This window comes from Bos indicus, chromosome 7 (assembly GCF_029378745.1).
Source record: "Bos indicus isolate NIAB-ARS_2022 breed Sahiwal x Tharparkar chromosome 7, NIAB-ARS_B.indTharparkar_mat_pri_1.0, whole genome shotgun sequence".
Lineage (NCBI taxonomy): Eukaryota > Metazoa > Chordata > Mammalia > Artiodactyla > Bovidae > Bos > Bos indicus.
In genome coordinates, this window is record NC_091766.1 from 107,783,275 (window position 1) to 107,805,411 (window position 22,137).

The following is a 22,137-nucleotide window of genomic DNA, read 5'->3' on the forward strand; positions in this document are numbered from 1 at the left end:
GGGCAAAGAAGATGGCAGGTAAAGAACAGGAGGGAAACAATACAGAAATAAGAGGTAACTAAAGGAAAGACTAGAAGGGGACTCAGAAAAAGGAGATGGCAGAGGACCGTGCACTAATTGAAAATAAAACAAAAATATTTATTGAACCAAGCTAAGGGTGTCAAAATTTTTACTTTGTAGTTCAGAAATATCTAATATATGGATACAATTTGTGGTTCCAATATTCATTCTTATATTTTCAAGTTTTATGTCAAGAGCCAAATTATAATGAGTGATTCCCAAAGGTTTTTATTGGATGGTATTTAATAAGAAAAAATAAAATGGAAAATTTTAATGTTTACCCACAAACAGAAATAATTTAGTTCCAAATAATTAGTTCCCCCATAGAGAAATATGTAATTTATTGGTACAGGGTATGAGTGAGAATAGAGTTCCATTATACCTATGGCTGCTTTGATTTGCTATTTCTTATATCATGGGTATTTGAGATAGCTTATGTTAATAGTGTGTAGTTGTTACAGATACCTATACTTTTGATATTGTGAGCCTTTTTCATTTTTGTTATTTATAAAATAGTTATAGTCTTTGCGTGTATTAGTCTCCAATGCAGGTAAATTATTAGCAAAGAAGACTGTGGGATAAGTCTTTATGTTCACTCATGGTTGGATGACATAAGAGGAAATTCAAATCAATGTGAGAATTCTCACTGAGATCCTTTGTTGTCCTCCATTTGTGCATAATAGAAAATGCATAGACTTTTTCTGTAGCCATAGTTTATATCACATTTGATCATGCTTTCAATAATTTAATTCCTGAGTTTACAACTAATAAAAACAAATTGATCATGGGACCCTACATGTTGATCAGGCAGTGTTTTCTGATATGATGCCGTGAGTATTTTATATCACCTTTTATTTGTATAATTGTCTTAATATATTAAAAATGTATTTAATCAGAAGGGTTCTTTGCCAGGCTCTTTTGGTAATAATGAAGACCCTTGAGGTTTCTTGTTTTTTACTGATGTACCTAGAGATGTAGATATGCTGTCGGTACGAGCACGTTGATTCTTGTCTCCACTGTTTAACTCACCAAGGCAAAGTGCCTTTGTACTTTCTAGCGTTTCACGACAGCATCCAATTTAGAGGTCTCAATTTAGTGGTTGCATGTTATAATTTGAAAATTGTGCTGAGGAATTAAATTATATCTATTTTGAAATACAGACCGTGCTTTTAAAGTGATGAAATAATTTGTGTAGATACTTAAGATACTTGGTATGTGAGGAGTAAAACAAGCATGGCCTAGCCATGCTGTGAAGAGAACGCTGGTCTGTTGTTTTCCATAGGAATTTGAAAGCCTAATTTAGCTTTTGTTTGCCATTCCTTGTAGAACTTCTTGGATGGTTTTTAGGGATGTTGCCTCTTTCCTGTCTCGCAGCGTCAGAGTCAGAGACAGCTTGACTTCTTGCTCGGTGGCTGTACAGTGTGACTGGGGATTAGAATGCTGAAAAGCAAAGAACACGAGGAAGTCTTCCTGTGTCCTCTCCTGTTTCCGCAGAGTTCCTCAGCCGATTGACAGGAAGTGAAAAAGAGCCGTTGCTGGAAGCTTCAGCTGTGTCACTTCTAAAAACGGCAGCCTGGTAGAATGGCTGTGTCTAGGGGTCTGAAAATTGCAGAGACAGTGATGTCACCAACATTAGATAACCAGGTTTTGTTTTAAGTTGTTTACCGAAAAGACTGTGAGCTTTGGGAATTTATAATCTTCACATTCCAGGCTTTTCGTCTACATTTCAGATTTACTCGTTTATACACTTGTGTCACCTCTCACTTACTTCCTGCCTAGTCCTCAGAGTATCGGAGGTAGCTAGTGATAATGATACTCAGAAAAATATAAATAAAAAATAAAACCAGAACCAGAAAAAAGGGAGGCTGTAACAGCGGTATGAAGACGGGAGGAAACACTCTGTAGCTTATAACATGCTTGGTCACTACAGTAGAGCCATTATTTTGTCTCTAAGCTTCCCAAAGGCCAAAATGGAAAAGAAGATAAAGTTGGTAGTTACTGTTACATAAAAGAAAGCATGTCACATTGCAAGAGAAGCAGAGCTTTTTGCTGTATTTAGCTGTAATAGAATTTCTTCTGGAGGCTTTAACATTGACTTCTGCCGTGACAGTGCCCTTGACGATATCACTGCAGCTCACACTGGAAAGAGATTCATAAGGCCATCTCTTTCAGAATCTAGAATCCCTCATGGAAGTAGAGGCCATAACATCAGAAACAGTCCATGGATGTTTAAAAATACAGCTGTCTGTAAATTGAGTCTATCCAGGAATATAATCTCGGTTTAGAATAATTCATGAGCTGTATGTACTTCTGATGATTCTTAGTACCATTTTTCTCAGCTGCAGTTAGCTTATGCAGTGAGTGATTATTTTCCCTGGAAAAAGTTTTCAACTGCAGGTATCCTATACTTGTTTGCAGGTAGATCTGCAAGGTTAGAAGGATTTACTAGTAAATTAGCTTATGTTTAAAAATTGTTGAAGACCTATATATTCTTTGAAAGTTATTGGAAATATTTTATATGTTTAAAATAATTTTGATATGTTTGTGAAAACAAAGCTCCCATAAAATTATCTAAAGCTTGTCCTTCAAGGGCTAGAAACTATTACTAATGATTTAAAAGGAAATTGTCAACATTAAACTTCAATTTTTACTTGCAATGTTCAAGATAAATTGATGTCTCACTGTTTATCTCACTGTTTACAAGGTGATCATTCTTAATTTAACTTGGTAGATTTTTTTTATTGGCTTTATGTATAATCACTCTATAGATTTTAAAGATAAGTAAAGAATTCTGAAAATCTTGCTGTTATTTAAAATGTTCCATCTTGGAGGATTTTTCTGGACAGATTTTTTCACTGTCTATTACAATTCAAAATTTAAAATTTCCTAAAAGATTATTCTTTTAGAGACAGTGGATTTGACTCATTGACATTTGGCCAATTAAAGCCTCGTACGTTAGGTTGCTCTAATATGTTCATTCAGTAGAATTACCAAAAGAAACTGCATGCTAGACATAAAATATTGTCACTGGCAAGCAACCTCCAAGGAAGCAGTGATTCCTGCCTTACAGATGAGAACATTGTAACTTGGAGAGATTAAGGAATTTGATCAGAATCAAAGTGGCAGATTCAAGCTCAGAATTTTCTGTCTAAATTCTCAGCGTTGTCGCCGGTTTACAAAGCCAGCAGACTTGTAGTCAGAGAGAGTTTAGTTCAGATCCTGTCTATGCTGTTAAAGATATGACCATATGCGAAGTCACACAGCCTTTCTGAGGTAAATATTCTTACTTGTAAAATGTACCAAGTCATAGAAATCTCATAGGATTGTTTTGAAAATTAATGAGGTAATGTTTTAAAAAATGCTTAGCACAGTACCTGGCATATAGCTAATAAAAGGTAGCTATAAAGAGAGAAAAAGTTACCATGATGTATTCTAAGGGAAATAGATGGGGAAACAGTGGAAACAGTGTCAGACTTTATTTTTGGGGGCTCCAAAATCACTGCAGATGGTGACTGCAGCCATGAAATTAAAAGACGCTTACTCCTTGGAAGGAAAGTTATGAACAACCTAGATAGCATATTCAAAAGCAGAGACATTACTTTGCCAACAAACATCTGTCTAGTCAAGGCTATGGTTTTTCCAGTGGTCACGTATGGATGTGAGAGTTGGACTGTGAAGAAGGCTGAGCGCCGAAGAATTGATGCTTTTGAAGTGTGGTGTTGGAGAAGACTCTTGAGAGTCCCTTGGACTGCAAGGAGATCCAACCAGTCCATTCTGAAGGAGATCAGCCCTGGGATTTCTTTGGAAGGAATGATGCTAAAGCTGAAACTCCAGTACTTTGGCCACCTCATGCGAAGAGTTGACTCATTGGAAAAGACCCTGATGCTGGGAGGGATTGGGGGCAGGAGAAAAAGGGGATGACAGAGGGTGAGATGGCTGGATGGCATCACTGACTCCATGTACATGAGTCTGAGTGAACTCCAGGAGTTGGTGATGGACAGGGAGGCCTGGCGTGCTGCGATTCACAGGGTCGTAGAGTCGGACACGACTGAGCGACTGAACTGAACTGATGTATTCTAAATGTGATTTTTCAGTTTATTCATGTTGGAAGCTATATTCTACATAAACTTAAAAAAAATTTTTTTTGTAGTGTAATACCTAAAGATAAGTTACCAGCAGGTGGAGCTCAGTGTCAGAGAAACCAAATTTCTGAAATTGAGCTATTTTTTAACCTTACGTTTTAAAAATAATATAAATGCATACGGTTTTGAAATTTATATGTGAAGGTTTTCTATTTTTAGCATGCCTACCAAAAGTCATCACCCTGCCAGCTGGTTCTTGAATATGTGAAAATAGTGCTTTGGTTATTCATATCATTTAAAATTCTTTGTTATTTCTGGTATTATATAATGGGTGACAGTTATTTGCCTAAAGAAGACGTACTTAAAGTGAACTTTGTTTAAGAGACTGACTTAGAATTTGATCATTTCATTCATATTTGGACTGACAATGTCATATTTTATTGGTCAAAACCCTCAAACCTGCCACTCTCACAGTATTCCACTTCTTAGTAAATGGTGTCACCTTTAATCAGCTGCTAAAGCAGAAAATCGTGGGCGTCACCCTTGTGTTCACACTTTCAGAAATCTCATATCCATTCCGTCTGTAAGTTCTCATGGTGTTGCCTCCAAAATACCCCCCAGATCTGACGTCTCGTCAGCTCCTTCCCTGCGGTCACCCTGAGAAAGCCCTCTGTAAGTTGCAGCCTGGCCTGCTCCTGTGTCCTTGCCTCCCACGCTTCTGTTTCCCGTGGTGTGGCTGAGCACCCTCCTTGTGGTCTTGTGTCTCTCCTGCGTATATGCTCCAGGGGCACCCTAGTGTAATTAGAACGAGGCTTCTCAGCACAGCTGAAACTGCACGAGCACGTCCCTGCCTACCTCCGCTGAGCAGAGCTGCCCACCCCTTCTCACCCCCTGCTGTCTGGCCTTCCCGATTTTATTTGTCCTTTGATCAGGTCACGCTGCCTCCCATCTCAGGGTCTTTCTGTTTCCTCCCTCTTTAGAGGAAGAACTCTTTTCATCATTTCAACTCAAATGTCATTCTGAGACAGCGCTCTGACTACTCTAGGTGTAATAGGCTCTTTGACGGCCTCGCTGCACCTTGCCGTGATTATCTTGTCATGCTTTTCCATTTCTTACGTGGCACTTCTAGTATCTTTGCTGCTGCTACTACTATTCTCTTGGCTAATGTTTACTATATGGTAGGTTTTTTCTAGGGCTTTCCAGGTGACATTCAGTTGTGTCCAACTCTTTGGGACCCCATGGACTCTACAGTCCATGGGATCCTCCAGTCAGAATGCTGGAATGGGTTGCCTTTCCCTTCTCCAGGGGATCTTTGCATCCCAGGGATCGAACCCAGGTCTCCCGCCTTGCAGGCGGATTCTTTACCAGCTGAGCCACCAGGGAAGCCCCCAGATGGCACTAGTGGTAAAGAGACCGCCTGCCAGTGCAGGAGACATAAGAGAGTCAGGTTTGATTCCTGGGTCAGGAAGATCCCCTGGAGGAGGGCATGGTGATCCACTCCAGTATTCTTGCCTGGAGAATCCCATGGACAGAGGAGCCTGGTGGGCTGTAACGCAAAGAGTCAGGCATGACTGAAGTGACTTAGCATGCACGCATAGGTTTCTTCTTTGCCTTTCTATGCATTAAATACTTTAAAATGTGTATTTATATGTTAAATAGCTAATTCATTTAGCTATGGAATTTCATTATATACGAATCTCTGATTTCGGTGTCTATTGTCTTCCCTATAGTCCCTGCTAGACCCCCAAACTGTAGCTCCACAAAGATAGGCACTTTCATTTTGTTTACTGTGAATTGTTACTGAATTTGTTACTGTGAATTCCATGGCCTTGAGCAGTACTTGGCAAATAGAGGAGACTTAGTAAATATTTTTTGAATATTGGGCAGGTTGTTAGAATTCATAATAATAAATAGAATCATCAAATATTTAAGTAAAAAAATATTCTAGGGGAAAGGGAATAGTTTCTAAGGAAGGAATCATGCCTAACTGATAATTCTTAGAGTTCTTTTTTATGAAAGTAATAGAGAACAGAAAATCATCTACTTAGGTTTTAGGAAAGACTTGGCAATGTTCTTTACTAAAGATTACTACATATTAAGTCACCACTGGGTAGGAAATATACTTTTAGCATTGGCCCAACAAAAGGTTTAAACTCAGAAATCAGAAGGTAGGAATAAATAGGTATTTCTTTAACTGGAAAATGTAAAAATCAAGGTGGTGTTGTTCAGTTGTTCAGTCATGTCCAACTCTGTGACGCTATGGACTGCAGCATGCCAGGCTTCCGTGTCCCTCACTATCTCCCAGGGTTTGCTCAAATTCATGTCCATTTAGTTGGTGATGCTGTTTAACCATCTCATCCTCTGCCACCCCCTTTTCCTCCTGCCCTCAGTCTTTCTCAGTGTCAGAGTCTTTTTCCAATGAGTCAGCTCTTTGCATCAGTTAGCCAAAAGCATTAGAGCTTCAGCTTTAGCATCAAGGCTTCCAGTGAATATTCAGGGTTGATTTCTGTCAAGATTAACTGGTTGGATCTCCTTGCAGTCCAAGGGACTGTCAAGAATCTTCTCCAGCACCACAGTTCAAAAGCATGAATTCTCCAGCTTCAACTGAAGAATTATGGTCTAACTCTCACATCCATACATGACCACTGGAAAAACTGTGACTTTGACCATACAGACCTTTGTCGGCAAAGTGATATCTCTGTTTTTTAAATATGCTGTCGAGGTTTGTCATAGATTTTCTTCCAAGGAGCAAGTGTCTTATAATTCCTGGCTGAAGTCACCATCTGCAGTGATTTTGGAGCCAAGGGAAATAAAATCTATCATTGCTTCCAGGACTGGCTGTCATGATCTTAGTTTTTTGAATGTTGAGTTTTAAGCCAGCTTTCTCACTCTCATCTTTCACCCTCATCAGGAAGCTCTTTAGTTCCTCTTCACTTTCTGCCATTAGAATGGTATCAACGTACATAGCTATTAAGAATCCTACCTGTTACAGGTTGAATTGTTTCCTCAAAAAGATACGTTGAAATCCCAACACCCGGTTCTTGTGAATATGGCTTTAACTGGAAATAGTGTCTGTTGCTGCTGCTGCTAAGTCGCTTCAGTCGTGTCCGACTCTGTGCGACCCCATAGACGGCAGCCCCCCAGGCTCAGCCATCCATGGGATTCTCCAGGCAAGAACACGGGAGAGGGTTGCCATTTCCTTCTCCAATGCATGAAAGTGAAAGGTGAAAGTGAAGTTGCTCAGTCGTGTCTGACTCTTAGCGACCCCATGGACTGCATTCTACCGGGCTCCTCCGTCCATGGGATTTTCCAAGCAAGAATACTGGAGTGGGGTGCCATTGCCTTCTCCGATAGTGTCTGTAGATGTACTCAAGTTAAGATGAGGTTATTGGAGTAGGCTCTGATTCAGTATGACTGGTGCCCTTGAGAGCAGATAGACTGACATACAGGACATGTAGTCACGTGAAGATGGGGGCAGACGTAGGAGTTACGCTGCTACAAGCAGAAGATTGCAAGAGCAAGGAAGGCTACTTCCTTGGAGGTTTTGCGGAGCATGATCTTGTCAGAACCTTGATTTCAGACTTACAGACTCTAGAATTGTGAGGAAGTAGATTTCTTTCCCTTTAAGCCGCCCAGCGTGCAGTGCTTTGTTAACAGCAGACCTCGGACACTGATACAGCATCCGTTGTGCTTGTTATCTTTAGAAGTGACCTGAAGGACTACCTAGTGAGGTTTCTTGTTGTGGTTGTTTAGGCAGCTAAGTCGTGTCTGACTCTTTTGAGACCCCATGGACTGTAGCCCTCCAGGCTCCTCTGTCCATGGGATTTCCCAGGCAAGAGTACTGGAGTGGGTTGCCTTTTCCTTCTCCAGGGGATCTTCGTGACCCAGGGGTTGAACCCACATCTCCTGTGTCTCCTGCATTGATAGGCGGGATTCTTTACTGCTGAGCTACCAGGGATGCCCAGTGAAGTATCTAGATGACATAAAATTTTTCTAATTGTGAAGATGAAAAGTAATGGGTACAGATGATCACAGGAGAAATAACTGAATTAGCTTTTTTTCTGTGCTAGACCAAGAGGCAAGAAATCTAGCTTCTCTAGACTTTATATTCCTTGACTGTGAACATTAATTTTGATTTATTTTATCTCCAAGATTGTTTTAAGATTTAAAGTTTTGTGATTTTATGAGCCTGTGAATTTATATGCCAAGCGTCTTGTAAATGCTCCGTGAATATTGAAACAATAAATAAAACCTACAGGAAATAAAGAAAGGTAGGAAAATACAAGTAAATCTTTGTAGGTGTAAAACTACAAATTATATTTTTAAAATGGTCTAGGGAAAACGTGAGGCAAAGGAAAGAAAATTGAGAATCAAAATTCATTGTTTCTTGAGTGTGTCAGCATATAGAAAAAAAATTAATAAATTGCTAATACATCCTTTGAGGCTCTGTTTTGGCAACAGAATACTTTCAGTGAGCTGGAGTAGAGATTTAACCTGAGAAGTGGAGTATAAGTTAATTCTATAGATTTTTGAAGTAGAGTTGCTTGGACTTGAATTCTGAGTTACCCGCATATTGGCTGTATGACTTAGGGCAAGCCATATAGGCTGTATGACTTCTATGCCTCAGTTTTCTCTTATATAACCTAAAGTTTGTGATAGAACCTGTCTCATAACGTTATCGTGGGGTATTAAGTGAGCTTTCCGTTTAGTTCAGTCACTCAGTTGTGTCTGACTCTTTGCGACCCCATGAATCACAGCACGCCAGGCCTCCCTGTCCATCACCAGCTCCCGGAGTCCATCCAAACTCATGTCCATCGAGTCTGTGATGCCATCCAACCATCTCATCCTCTGTTGTCCCCTTCTCTTCCTGCCCTCAATCTTTCCCAGCATCAGGGTCTTTTCAAATGAGTCAGTTCTTCGTATCAGGTGGCCAAAGTATTGGAGTTTCAGCTTCAGCATCAGTCCTTCCAATGACCACCCAGGACCGATCTCCTTTAGGATGGACTGATTAGATATCTTTGCAGTCCAAGGTACTCTCAAGAGTCTACTCCAACACCACAGTTCAAAGGCGTCAATTCTTCGGCACTCAACTTTCTTTATAATCTAACTCTCACATCCGTACATGACTACTGGAAAAACCATACTAGGAAAAGGAGTATGTCAAGGCTGTATATTGTCACCCTGTTTATTTAAGTTATATGCAGAGTACATCATGAGAAATGCTGGGCTGGAAGAAGCACAAACTGGGAATCAAGATTGCTGGGAGAAATATCAATAACCTCAGATATGCAGATGACACCACCCTTATGGCAGAAAGTGAAGAGGAACTAAAAAGCCTCTTGATGAAAGTGAAAGAGGAGAGTGAAAAAGTTGGCTTAAAGCTCAACATTCAGAAAACGAAGATCATGGCATCTGGTCCCATCACTTCATGGGAAATAGATGGGGAAACAGTGGAAACAGTGTCAGACTTTTTTGGGGCTCCAAAATCACTGCAGATGGTGATTGCAGCCATGAAATTAAAAGACGCTTACTCCTTGGAAGGAAAGTTATGACCAACCTAGATAGCATATTCAAAAGCAGAGACACTACTTTACCAACAAAGGTCCGTCTAGTCAAGGCTATGGTTTTTCCTGTGGTAATGTATGTATGTGAGAGTTGGACTGTGAAGAAAGCTGAGCACCAAAGAATTGATGCTTTTGAACTGTGGTGTTGGAGAAGACTCCTGAGAATCCCTTGGACTGCAAGGAGATCCAACCAGTCCATTCTAAAGGAGATCAGTCCTGGGATTTCTTTGGAAGGAATGATGCTAAAGCTGAAACTCTAGTACTCTGGCCACCTCATGCGAAGAGTTGACTCATTGGAAAAGACCCTGATGCTGGGAGGGATTGGGGGCAGGAGGAGAAGGGGAGGACAGAGGATGAGATGGCTGGATGGTATCACTGACTTGATGGACATGAGTTTAGGTGAACTCTGGGAGGTGGTAATACGCAGGAAGGCCTGGCGTGCTGCGGTTCATGGAGTCGCAAAGAATCAGACATGACTGAGCGACTGAACTGAACTGACTAGATGGACCTTTGTTGGCAAAGCAATGTCTCTGCTTTTTAATATGCTGTCTAGGTTAGTCATAGCTTTTCTTCCAAGGAGCAAGCGTCTTTTAAGTTCCTGGCTGCAGTCACGATCTGCAGTGATTTTGGAGCCCAAGAAAATAAATTTGGTCACTTTTTCCACTGTTTCCCATCTATTTACCATGAAGTAATGGGACCGGATGCCATGATCTTAGTTTTTTGAATATTGAGATTAAAGCCAGCATTTTCATTCTTCCTGTTTTACTCACATCAAGATGCTCTTCAGTTCCTCTTTGCTTTCTGCCATAAGGGTGGTGTCATCTGTGTATCTGAGGTTATTGATATTTCTCCTGGCAATCTTGATTCCAGCTTGTGCTGAGATAATCTACCTAGATGTTTTAAAGAAGGTCTGGCTCATAAAGGCTCCCCATCCTATGTTGTCTATTATTATTATTCATTAATTCTAACATTTTATTAAGTTATTCTCAAAATATAAAATGAGGCTTTTCCCTAATGGACATGATATAAAAATGAATGATTGTTGTAACAGCAAAATCAAAATGTGTATGTGTTTAGACTGAGAAGTAGAGGAAATTATACAGGAGATACCTCTTTTTTTTTTTTTAAGTGCATGGAATTGAAAAAGGAAGCAAAGGATTTAAAGAAAGAGACTTTATGTCAAAATTGTGAGCTAGGAAAGTTTTATTGAGTAAGACTTTTGTGTAATTGGTTTCTCTTGCTTTTCTCCTTTTTTTTCTTACTTGTTTTAAAAAAAAAGTTTCTTGGAGTTTGGCCTGTTTTAAAGAATGTTCAGCACAGTATCTGAATATGGTATCTGGCATCTAGTAGAAGCACAGTGCCTTCTTCTAAAGAAATGAATGAATAGAACAAGGGTTTATGTAGCAGTGAACAAATTAGTATAAAACAGAGTAACAAAACAGGAGCCTTATTTTCAAATTAAACATTTGTGATTTTAAGTATCCTGAGCATGATACTGCTTCTCCAGCCCTTTCCCCTCATTGTACATTGTTAAGCTCAACACATTTCTGTACAGATATCTTTAGTTTTTATTTAGACCTTAAAGATTATTTTTGTGTATAATTTAGATTCTTTCTCTTTGAATCAGATGAATTATAAAGCATTGGAGAATTATCCCTTCTTGAAATCAATTAAAATATACTGGGTTGAGAAAGGCTTTTTAAGAAGGCTTTTTACAAGATTTTTGTTTCAAGGAGTGCTTGAAAGTTTGGTCTGTTCTTGGAGATCTCAAGATCCAAGTTTCTAAAGCAGATGACTTCTACCGGTTGTATAGAGAGGAGACAAGGTATTTTTATTTAAAAAGGTCAGTTGCAGCGTGGGTTTGTTTCTGAAATAGTGGGTCTTCACAGTCTGTGGCCCAGTACATCCGTTCCCTTCGTGGCGTGTGTGAGTCCTTCTCCTCCTGGAGCTGAGTGTCAGACTTCGTGCCGACAGGGGGAGACAGTGCCCAGCGGCAGAGCCCGTGTTCCTGCCCTGGCTGCCGGCTCCAGGGAGGCCGAGAGAAGGTGCCTCCTGCGAGCCCTCGCCCGGCCCTCGGCGGAGGCCCGCCATGGAGAGGAGCCATCGGGGCTCTCAGGGTGAGGGCGCGCCGGAGGCTGCCTGTGACCCACAGCCCTCTGAGTCCTACGGGCCCGGGGACAGCTCCGAGGCCTCCTGCCCGTCCACCTCGGAGGTCAGGAGGGAGCAGGTAAGGCGGCCCGGGGCGTCCTCCCACCCCGGGGGTGCGGACGGAGAGGCAGGCGCCCTGGGAAGGGGAGGGCCGCTCTGCAGCCGTCTGAGGAGAATCACGTCTGAGGAGAGTCACCGCGCGGAGGGCAGAGGCGGGCGCCCTGGGAGGGAGAGGGCCGCTCTGCAGCCATCTGAGGAGAGTCACTGAGGGGAGGGCAGAGGCAGGCGCCCTGGGGAAGGGGAGGGCCGCTCTGGCCGTCTGAGAATCACGTCTGAGGAGAATCACCGCGCGGAGGGCAGAGGCGGGCGCCCTGGGAGGGAGAGGGCCGCTCTGCAGCCATCTGAGGAGAGTCACTGAGGGGAGGGCAGAGGCAGGCGCCCTGGGGAAGGGGAGGGCCGCTCTGGCCGTCTGAGAATCACGTCTGAGGAGAATCACCGCGCGGAGGGCAGAGGCGGGCGCCCTGGGAGGGAGAGGGCCGCTCTGCAGCCATCTGAGGAGAGTCACTGAGGGGAGGGCAGAGGCAGGCGCCCTGGGAAGGAGAGGGCCGCCCTGCCGCCGTCTGAGGAGAATCATGTCTGAGGAGAATCACTGCGCGCGGTGGGCAGAGGCAGGCGTCCTGGGAAGGGGAGGGCCGCCCTGCCGCCGTCTGAGGAGAATCATGTCTGAGGAGAATCACTGCCCGGTGGGCAGAGGCAGGCGTCCTGGGAAGGGGAGGGCCGCCCTGCCGCCGTCTGAGGAGAAGCAGTGCCGGTTTAACCTCTGTGGCGGGGTTATGGTTTCTTTATCTACAGATTTCAGTTTCTTTATTGGCTGGTGAGCCCAGTTTGACCCTCTTAGTTTCAATTTCTGTCAGCAAAGGGAAATAATATTTTTCTCGGATGGTATTAAGTAATCAGTAATGATGCCTGGTGAAGCTTTTCACTGTGATGTGTAACTGTATAGTTCAGTACTACTTTTACCATCAGTTCTTGTGTTTTAATTCAGTTATCTGGAACACAGTAGTATTTTAGGATTTTAGTGCCTGTCATTTCTATGTAAGAATGGGGTTCCATCTTAAGTTTGTTAGTTAACGCATATGTTTACATGCTCTTTTGCAGTTTAAATTTAATTGCCTGCCTCCCGTAAGTTGCTCAGTTAATGACCCTGTATTTTAGGCTGTCATTCTTCCAGATTCGCTACATTAAGAAAAGTAAATTCTGGCCTTCAGATAAGAATGGAAAATGTCCAAAAGGAACATTCAATGATTTTGTAGCTTCATATATTTTTTCTTTTATATTTGAAGAGAATTTAGTAGACATAATTTCTGTTTTAATGTTACAAAATTCGTAGTTATGGTGTTCTAAATACTAGTGTCTTAGAGTCATTGGGTTAAGTACCATTTATAAGAATCATTTCTTACATTTGTAAGTTTTATGTTACCTTGATTTAAGGAGTCATAAAAATGTTAGAGGATGTAGAATCTATTGGTGTCATCCTGTCTAATCTGTCATTTTATATATAACAATGTCTCTGAAGACCGAGATAATTAGTGACTCATGTAGCTAGCTAGTGACTTGTACAACTGTAATTTTCTGTAGCTTTAAAATAAAGTCTCGCTTCCTTTTCACTTTTCTCTTCCTGATATATTTTATGATCCTTATTTGATGTTTTTCTGTACTTCTACTTTTTGTGTATCTCATTACTGTTTTTGCAAAACAGACATGCTCTGAATTTGTTCTTGAAATTGTGTTTAATCCTCTTAATTTTTATCTTTTTCTTTTGTGTCAACTCTGCTTCATGTTTTCAAAATAAAATGGAAAAGATTAAAGTTTTACTATTAGCTATTATATAAATTTCTACATCATTCTGCATTACTCCTACATTATCTTAAGGCACATAGAATAAGAGTTTTTGTCTTGATGGCTATCAGGCACCATCCTCAGGTAGATATTATGTATAGATATGCACACTATCTTCAAATAGATATTTATTGAACTCTCATACCTGTGAATGTCCGTCTATAACTATGATTATTTGTTTTTGGTTATTAGCCAATGCTGGCCTAAATATAATGGGACTTTTTAGCTTATGATAAATCTGTAAATATACTTTTAAGCGCTTAAACATTTATTGTCAGTCTTGTTTAGTCGGATATTACTACATCCACTCAGAAACACACATATTCAGATTCATTTATATTAGCTTATGTGATGATCCATACCTGAATTGATCAAAGGAGGGTTCTGTATTCTTATGAAGTCACTGTGTGCTTAGTCACTCGGTCATGTCTGACTCTTTTTGACCCCATGGACTGTAGCCCGCCAGGCTCCTCTGTCCATGTCCTTGTCCGCCAGGCAAGAATACTGGAGTGGGTTGCCATGCCCTCCTCCAGGGGATCTTCCCTACCCAGGGATAGAACCCAGGTTTCCCACATTGCAGGTGGATTCTTCACCGTCTGAACCAACAGGAAGGGCCAAGTAAACTGGAGTGGGTAGCCTGTTATTCAGGGGATCTTTCCAACCCAGGAATCGAACCAGGGTCTCTTGCGTTGCAGGTAGATCTTTACCAGCTGAGCTACCAGGAGGCCCATGGAGTCACTGTTTATCCTCATTTCATAGGGATGTTCTGACCTCTTTCATTTTTACTCTCTGTTATTATTTTATGATGTTTTCGGTGAATCCTTATCACCATAAGATATATACTGAGTAATGAGGGCTAATTTTAGGCCGGGGCCATTCTTTTTACTGGAAGCTCGGGCTCTGGTGACAGATGCAAGCCTGCTTCGTCTTCTTTTGCTGAGCTTTGCGGCCATGCTGCTTTCTCTAGCCATCTTCTTCCTCTGTCAGTTAGTGTGTGATATTCATTCTGTGTTATATATGGCACGTTCATTCTTTACCTTAGTTTCACTTCCCGAAAGCATCCCCAGACAGCTCTGCACTTTCTGACACTTCTTTACTGTGCCCCCTGGAATTTCATTCTGCTAAGTGCGCTTCCTTCTCAAGAGATTCATCCTTTCATATCAGTATAACTCAGTGTTAAGAAATGTTCACAAGTACTACCTTTTTTATTCTTTCACTTTATGTGAAAGCCTCTGTGCTGTCAAGGCTTTTGGGGTTTGGTTGTACTATATATTTACTTCTTCTCTGAAGTAATTTTTTCATTTTTTCATGAGTTCTTTTATGTTTCTGGTTATTCCTGTTCATTTATCAAAGAATAAGTGTTCTGTGGTTCATTGTCTCTTTTTCTACCTCTAGCCATTTGGAATGACTTTAGCATTCATGTGTAAGTTCCATCCAAAATTGTAGTTTCTATATTCATCAATCTAAAAATAGTACTGATTGAGGTCTGATAGCTGGTAAGCAAGTTTAGGTCAAGAGTCTTTTTCTTAAAGATGGAAGAGGACTCCTTGACCCTTGTTCCTCTTGAGTTTCTGGCATCAACTCTGGGCTGCTTACTTTATAGACTTCTTGTTTTATAAGAAACACAAAACCTGATTTGGTTAGGTTTAGATGTGTTTTTGAATGCAGTTCCGAGTGGAAGATTAAGTAAAGTTTTAGTGAAAATAGAAAATGTAGCACAGCACAAAGCTGCTATTTTTATTGTTATTATTTGTTTATATATTTGTATGTTTGAGAAGGTGCTAGCTTCCACGGGAGCTTTTGTGGCACTGAGATTATTAAAGTGGAAGAATTTCAATGCATCAATAGGTGTTATTGATTCTAATATTAAAGAATCTGGCTATCACGTTTTGTTTTCATAAATACCTCTATTTTGAAAGCATGGTAATCTACCTCGCTCCCACCTCCCTAGTTTTTGGTTGAATTATTAGGGAGACTTAATTGCCTCTGTAGCTTTACAGCATATTACATGCTGTTTTAAAGTTATATACGTATTTCAGTGTTTGGTGATAAGATAATATGAATGAAAGTAGTTAATTTGGTGAGTTCTTGAGATTTATTGTAGGACTTAATCTTTTTCATGAGGACAAAAGCAAAGATTGAACGAGTTTATGGGCTTTTCCATATATTAAGGGAAAACAGGGTCATTGTACGTATTTCAGATTGTCCTTGCTTATTTTATAGTTTTAGGTTATTGCTTTATATTCTCAATTTCTAATTAATTTCTGAATAAGATTTATTCCATGTATGAATGATGTGATTTTTATGGCATCTGCCTTGAAAGTATACATCTACTAAGACTAGTTTTGCTTGTTTCTTAAGAGGATGAGAGAGGGTGGCAGTGGTAGCAGGTATGGTCAAAACTAAAATAAGCCAAAAGGAAGAATGATAGACGAATACTCTAGACTCTGTAGCCAGTCATTCAGCCAGATAATCCCTAGAATCTTTATAGTTTACTCTTTACAGTGCTTTTCTATGTACTAAAAACATTATTTGTATAAAACTTTATTCTGATTAAGAAGCATACCTATAGATATCTGAGAACATTGGATATATGTTGAAAATTCATCCCAAAGTACTCTAGGAACCCAGAGGTTACAGATGAAAGAGAAATGGCATGAGATGTTTTTTAGCTTCTTTTACTCAATCACAGCAGGTAAAGTATTTCTACATTTCTAATTTTATAAAGGTATATATCCTTCAGTAATTAGTAAAGTCCACATCTGTTGTTTTGTTTGTGGTAGCAAGAAAGCATTGGCTACCTTAAAGCCTCTTCCTCTCCCTGTACTCCCCCCGCCCAAATCTTGAATTAAGAAAGCACACAGAAGTAGATTGCTCTGTTCTAGGATATGTTGCACTGATCAATCTAAGTGCTGATGGGACCAAGAGAACATATTTCATCAAATAAAGCTAAAGTCTTAGAAGTCAATTCTTGTCATAACCAGAAGTTTCTAGGTAGAATCTAGATATCATTTGAACTACTATTTACTGGAATTCCAGAAATCCTTGGTTATGTGGTTTATCTATTGCATTATTCACCAATGGAAGTTTAGCTTTTGTGTTTCATTTATATTAACAGAAATAAGATACACAGGCATCTTATGGAATTGAGCTTGTAAAGAATTGTAGCTGCTTTTTTTTTTTTTAAACTAAAGGGAAGGTCACCAAGAATGGCTGGCCAGAGAGAAATGAAGACTCTTATGACTTGCTTATTACTGGCTCTCTATCAATGGGGGAACAGCAATAGAGTAAAGAATAGCAGTAGAAAGTGGTAGGAAAACTACTACTTATTTTAAAATTATGATTTGCTACTTAATCACAAATCTCTGCTATTATTCGTCTTTGAAATAAACATAGAATGCTTATTATAAACATAAAAATTTTGAACTCCACACTTAGTTGACTGTTCATATAAGCATTAACATCTAACAGATTTTAAATAGATGTTAATGTTTATATTTTATCAATTATTACAGACTTTTCTGTCTAAGGCAGAGAAGCAAGTATGATTTTTAGGGGGTGCTCAGTGGGCAGGACGGAGAAGGCAGTGGCAGCCCACTCCAGCACTCTTGCCTGGAGAATCCTAGGGACGGGGGAGCCTGGTGGGCTGCTGTCTATGGGGTTGCACAGAGTTGGACACGACTGAAGTGACTTAGCAGCAGTAGCAGTAGCATCAGTGGGCAGGAAGATGACTGACCAGCTCTGTGGCATGAGTGACAGGGAGAGATAAAGGTGGGGTGGAGGATGGCCACTGGTGACGGGGGTCGTACTGGCTCCATCCACCTAGTGCCCCGAGCAGGGGGACCACCAGGCCGTGGGAGGACTGAGTTCAGTGTGGGATATTCACAGCCTGAGGTGTCCTGAACTTCTTGTTGAGATGAGTAGCCACAGTTTAGGATGTCCTTCTGAAGCTGGCGATGAAGACTTGGAAGTGGCCAGTGTAATTAAAGAGGAAGAGAAAAAAAAAATGAAGAAAGTAGGGTAATTTGAAAGATAGAAGAACAAAGGAGTAGACAGTTCAGTGGAGAGACAGACAAGGCTGAAAAGCTTTCTGTGGCTTTGGCAGCTTTAGAGGTTCTCAGTGAGCTCAGAGGGAACATACGTGCTGTGGAGTGCGCAGGGAGAAGGTCGGGTTGCAATAACACAGGAGTGAATGGGTGAAGAAGTGGGGTTTCAGGTGAGCAAATGGTTTCAGAATATTGAAGGATAAGATGTATTCCAGATTGGATTCAGACTGAGGGACTTTAGACACTTACTTGGGCTTCCCTGGTTGCTCAGACAGTAAAGAATCCACCTGCAGTGCTGGAGACCTGGGTTTGATCCCTGGGTTGAGAAGATTCCCCTGGAGAGGCAAATGGCAACCCACTCCAGTGTTCTTGTGTGGAGAATCCTATGGACAAAGCAGTCTGGCAGGCCACAGTCCATGGGGTTGCAGAGAGTTGGACATGACTGAGCGACTTCCACTTTACCTCCCTGAGTCTGAGTTTCCTAAAAAAGGTTGGCGATTTGAATCTGGAACACAGGAGACAGTTTTGCCTTGATTACAACAGAACCAGTGAACCTTCCACAGGAGCAGAAGTTGTTTTTTTTTTTTTTTTTTTTTCCCCCTCACCTCACTGATAGCTCCCTAGAGCTTGCATTACTATCTGGAACGTTGTAGTTGGTCAACAAACATTATCTAAAAAAGGAGAGAAATCACACAGGAAGATGGTAGAGTTTGAGGAAAAGGCTCAGACCAGAAGCTTGGGGAACCTGAGGAGGATGGGGAAAATAAGGCTCACAGTGGAGACAGGAATGACAAGAGGAAACGAGAGTCACCCAAAGAAGCATTTCAAGAAAGGAGCCATCAGTGAGATGCAGAGGCTGAGCGATCTTACTTTCCTTTTCTGTGCTATGTTGCCAACCACCATTTTTTTTTACCGGCTTCAAAAAAAGCCCTGGATTTAGCTCTTGTGGGTCAGAAGTCCAGGCCTGGCCCGACTCCTTGCTCAGGATCCCAATTAAAGTCAGGTTGTTTGCTGGCTGTCTTCTCACGTGCAGCTTTCGGGTCTGCCTCAAGCTCCTGAAGTTGTGGCAAAAGTCAGTTCCTTGCATTTGAGGATTGAGGCCCTCATTTGCATGCTGGCTTTCACCTGGAGGTCACCAGGATACTTTGCTGTATGATCCCCTCCGGCAGTGGAGGACGTTCTTCACACTGAATCTCTGTTAAGCTTTAAATCTCTGCCTTCAGGGAGACGCCAGTCTCTTTCAAGGGCTCACCTGATTGGGTCAGGCACATTCAGAATATTCTCCCTATTTAAAAATCAACTGTGTCACATGCACATAACCTAATCGTAGAAGAAACTCCACCACGTTCACTGTCCCAGTGATCATGCGGGATGAACACACCAAGGGGTGGGAACTGTAGAGACCGTTTGAGAAATCTGCCTTCCCCAGGGCTCAAGTAAAATGAAAGCTGAAGAGAGAACAGGAGATATGGCAATACCTTTTTCCAGGACGGTAGTGAAAACCTGGAAAGACTATCCTAATTTAAGGCATGCAAGTAAGGCATCCAGGTGGTGGCACTAGTGGTAAAGAACCTGCTAGTCAGTGCTGGAGACATAAAGACGCGGGTTTGATCCCTCGGTCAGGAGGATCCTGTGGAGGAGAAAATGGCAGCCCACTCCAGCATTCTTGCCTAGAGAATCCCATGGACAGAGGAGCCTGGCTGGCTGCAGTCCGTAGGGTCACAGAATCAGACATGACTGAAGCGACTTAACAGACATAGTTTCACGCTTAAAAGCAAGTAGGAAAACATCCAGTTTCTCCGTGGATCATTGTCTCTGTGACTTCTACTCTGAAACAAGAAGTAGGAGAAAAAATATTCTATTTGGATTTCACAGATGAATGTAAGTTCACATAATAAAGATCAAATGTTCTTTCTACTCTTGTTTAGAAGCAGTTGTAAAGAAGTTATTTTCATGATTTCGCAAAGTATTGTAGATTAGAAACAGCAAACGGTAAATATACCGAGTGCAGGCGTGGAGTGGCAAGGGACTGGGGGAGGAGCAGAATCGGGCATTGTCAGTGGCAAGAAGTGATGACCCGTATTTTAACATTACTGGAGGCATCTGGAGGGCAGGGAAAGGCCTGAAATTCAGATGGAAGAAAATCTGAAACAGTTACCTTGTAGTTTTGACTTAGCAAAGTAAGATTATGTTCATTTTGAACCATGTATTATTGATAGTAACACAGAAATATAAATTTGTTTTGTGAAGATAGTCTTTTTTTCAAAATATGGTCTAATGAGGCATCTCATTAGTGCCATTTAGTTCTAAAGTAAGTTATTCTTTTAAAAATTCTTAATTTCTACTGAAGTTTAAAGATACCGTAATTCGCTGTTTGATTTTATTTTGTACCTTTTAAGACTTAAGACAATTTGTGGATAATCTTTTGAAACTTTGTATGATTCTTAGAGCCCTGAAGCTGGTTTTTTAAACATTCTAGACATTAATCTTTTGGTTCTGTAGATTATCTTGTTCCTACCCAATCATTGTAGGGAAGAGATCAAGTGATGTGATTGCGATTACAAGATTGAATGTAAGAATTAGTACTCTGGATGAGAACTTACTATTGCCCTTGCAAAAGTTACCTAACCACTGCAAACTTCAGCTTTTTAATATATGAGGTGAGGCTAAGAGGGCCTGCTACGTAGTGTTAGAGATGACTAGATGTGCAGAAGACTGCGTGGACAGGCTGCATGGTGCTTGGCACATAGTTCGTGCTCAGCAAATGTCAGCTACTGTCAGAGCCGTTTTCAGAGCATGTCTGTATTTTCTCCACAGTGACCTCAAGCAGTGTATTGTGGCTGTCCTCTTTAACAGAGCCTCTAAAGTTTTAGTAGTAGTGATGTTATTCTCAGTTTTATTTAAGTATTTGACAGTACTTAAAATCATTTGGCTTCTCACTGAACTACTTTGAAATGTAATGGAATTTATAGGTACTGAATGAAGCATTTCTGACATGTGGATCCAGCCTTTCCTGGATCTGTATTCAAAGGGCTCTCCCCTATCTTAGTTTTTATCTTTAATAGAAAAAAATAATTTTATCTGTCTGATGTTTCGTAGTTTTCAGTCATGTCTAACATTTTGCCATTCCAGTCCCCAGTGCCTCTGTGTGTGTGTGTGTGTGTATGTGTGCTTGAGTGTATGTTCTTATTAGCAGCATTCTTTAGTCTTATAATTATTTAAAATTTTTACTGGTATTTTTATGTTTTTATTACATTTTTGAGATATGGTATTCAAAATAGTGCATCTTTTGGGGGTGTAAATGAACAACAGCTTTTACACTAAGTGTTCTAAATTTGAATGCAGTCATTGTTTCTATGTAACATTTCTACTTTAATGTCATTAGAGCATTTTCTCCTCACCTCACACTAAATTTCTGAATGAGTGACCAATGCCCAGCATTGGTTGACTTTGTGGATGTAATCTAAGCCAGGGGTTACAGTAGAAAAGGGAGTTGGCTTTGTCATCATACTTGTGTCATGAGTTGAGTCATCTCACTGCTGATCTCCATTTTTCTCAACTACGTGAAGTGAAAAGTTTGAAGTAGAAAAATAGCTAGCTTGGAAAAGTCCTTCTAATACCATTTCTATATAAACCATGAAAAAGATCTGATAGAATAAAGACTATGGCCCAGTAATTTTATACTTACTTCCAGTGTTAATCTTTTTACTACATGCTCTATATGTATAAACTTATATCAACTTATGTTTTTGATTAGTGGTTGATTGCCTTTGAAATTCCTCTTTTCTTTGCTGGCGCCTTATAATTGGAAACAATACTGTATCCAAAAATGTGAAAACCACGTGTGCTAATTAGTGTGAAAATAGATGCTAGCAAAGCAAATAAAAAGTTAGCTACTGTTCCAGTTGCTGCACTGTAAATGAATAAAAAGGTCCTGTGACCTTGCTGCTGCTGAGCTGTGCGTATTGCTGTATAGTTTCTGGAGTAATCAGGGTTCCTGTTGGGAAAAACTGTCTTTGAGACTGCAGCTATACTTCTGATAGTGCATTTGAGGGCACGGTGTTGTTTTGGCCTGAGATAAGTGTCTAAAACCTGGAGTGGTAAGAGTGAACAATAAAAATGCATGTATGTACATTTTAATCTCACTGTATACAATTTATGAGAATAATGCAATTTTTGGACCAGTTTTCCTGATTAATAGAACTCACGTAAGCTTGGTTTTTTTTGTTTTGTTTTTGACGCTTAGGGCAGCTGATGATCACGTTACGAGGTAAATATTCAGCGACTCTTTGTCAGCTGTGCATCAGTTTCCTAGGACTGCTGTCACAAATGACCACA

At 40.7% G+C, this 22,137-nt stretch overlaps 1 protein-coding gene across 5 annotated transcripts in view; it reads left to right on the forward strand.

Annotated features, from left to right (window-relative positions):
• FER (FER tyrosine kinase) overlaps positions 1 to 22,137 on the forward strand; it is a 456,972-nt gene that overhangs the window by 165,984 nt on the left and 268,851 nt on the right. The window contains exon 1 of one of the 5 annotated variants that reach the window (XM_070794114.1): positions 10,081 to 11,933. The exons of the other annotated variants lie outside the window; for them this stretch is intronic. Coding sequence (XP_070650215.1) covers positions 11,796 to 11,933 — 138 coding nt within the window. The 5' untranslated portion in view covers positions 10,081 to 11,795. Of the gene's footprint in view, positions 1 to 10,080; positions 11,934 to 22,137 lie in introns of those variants that run through there. 5 annotated transcript variants of the gene reach the window in all.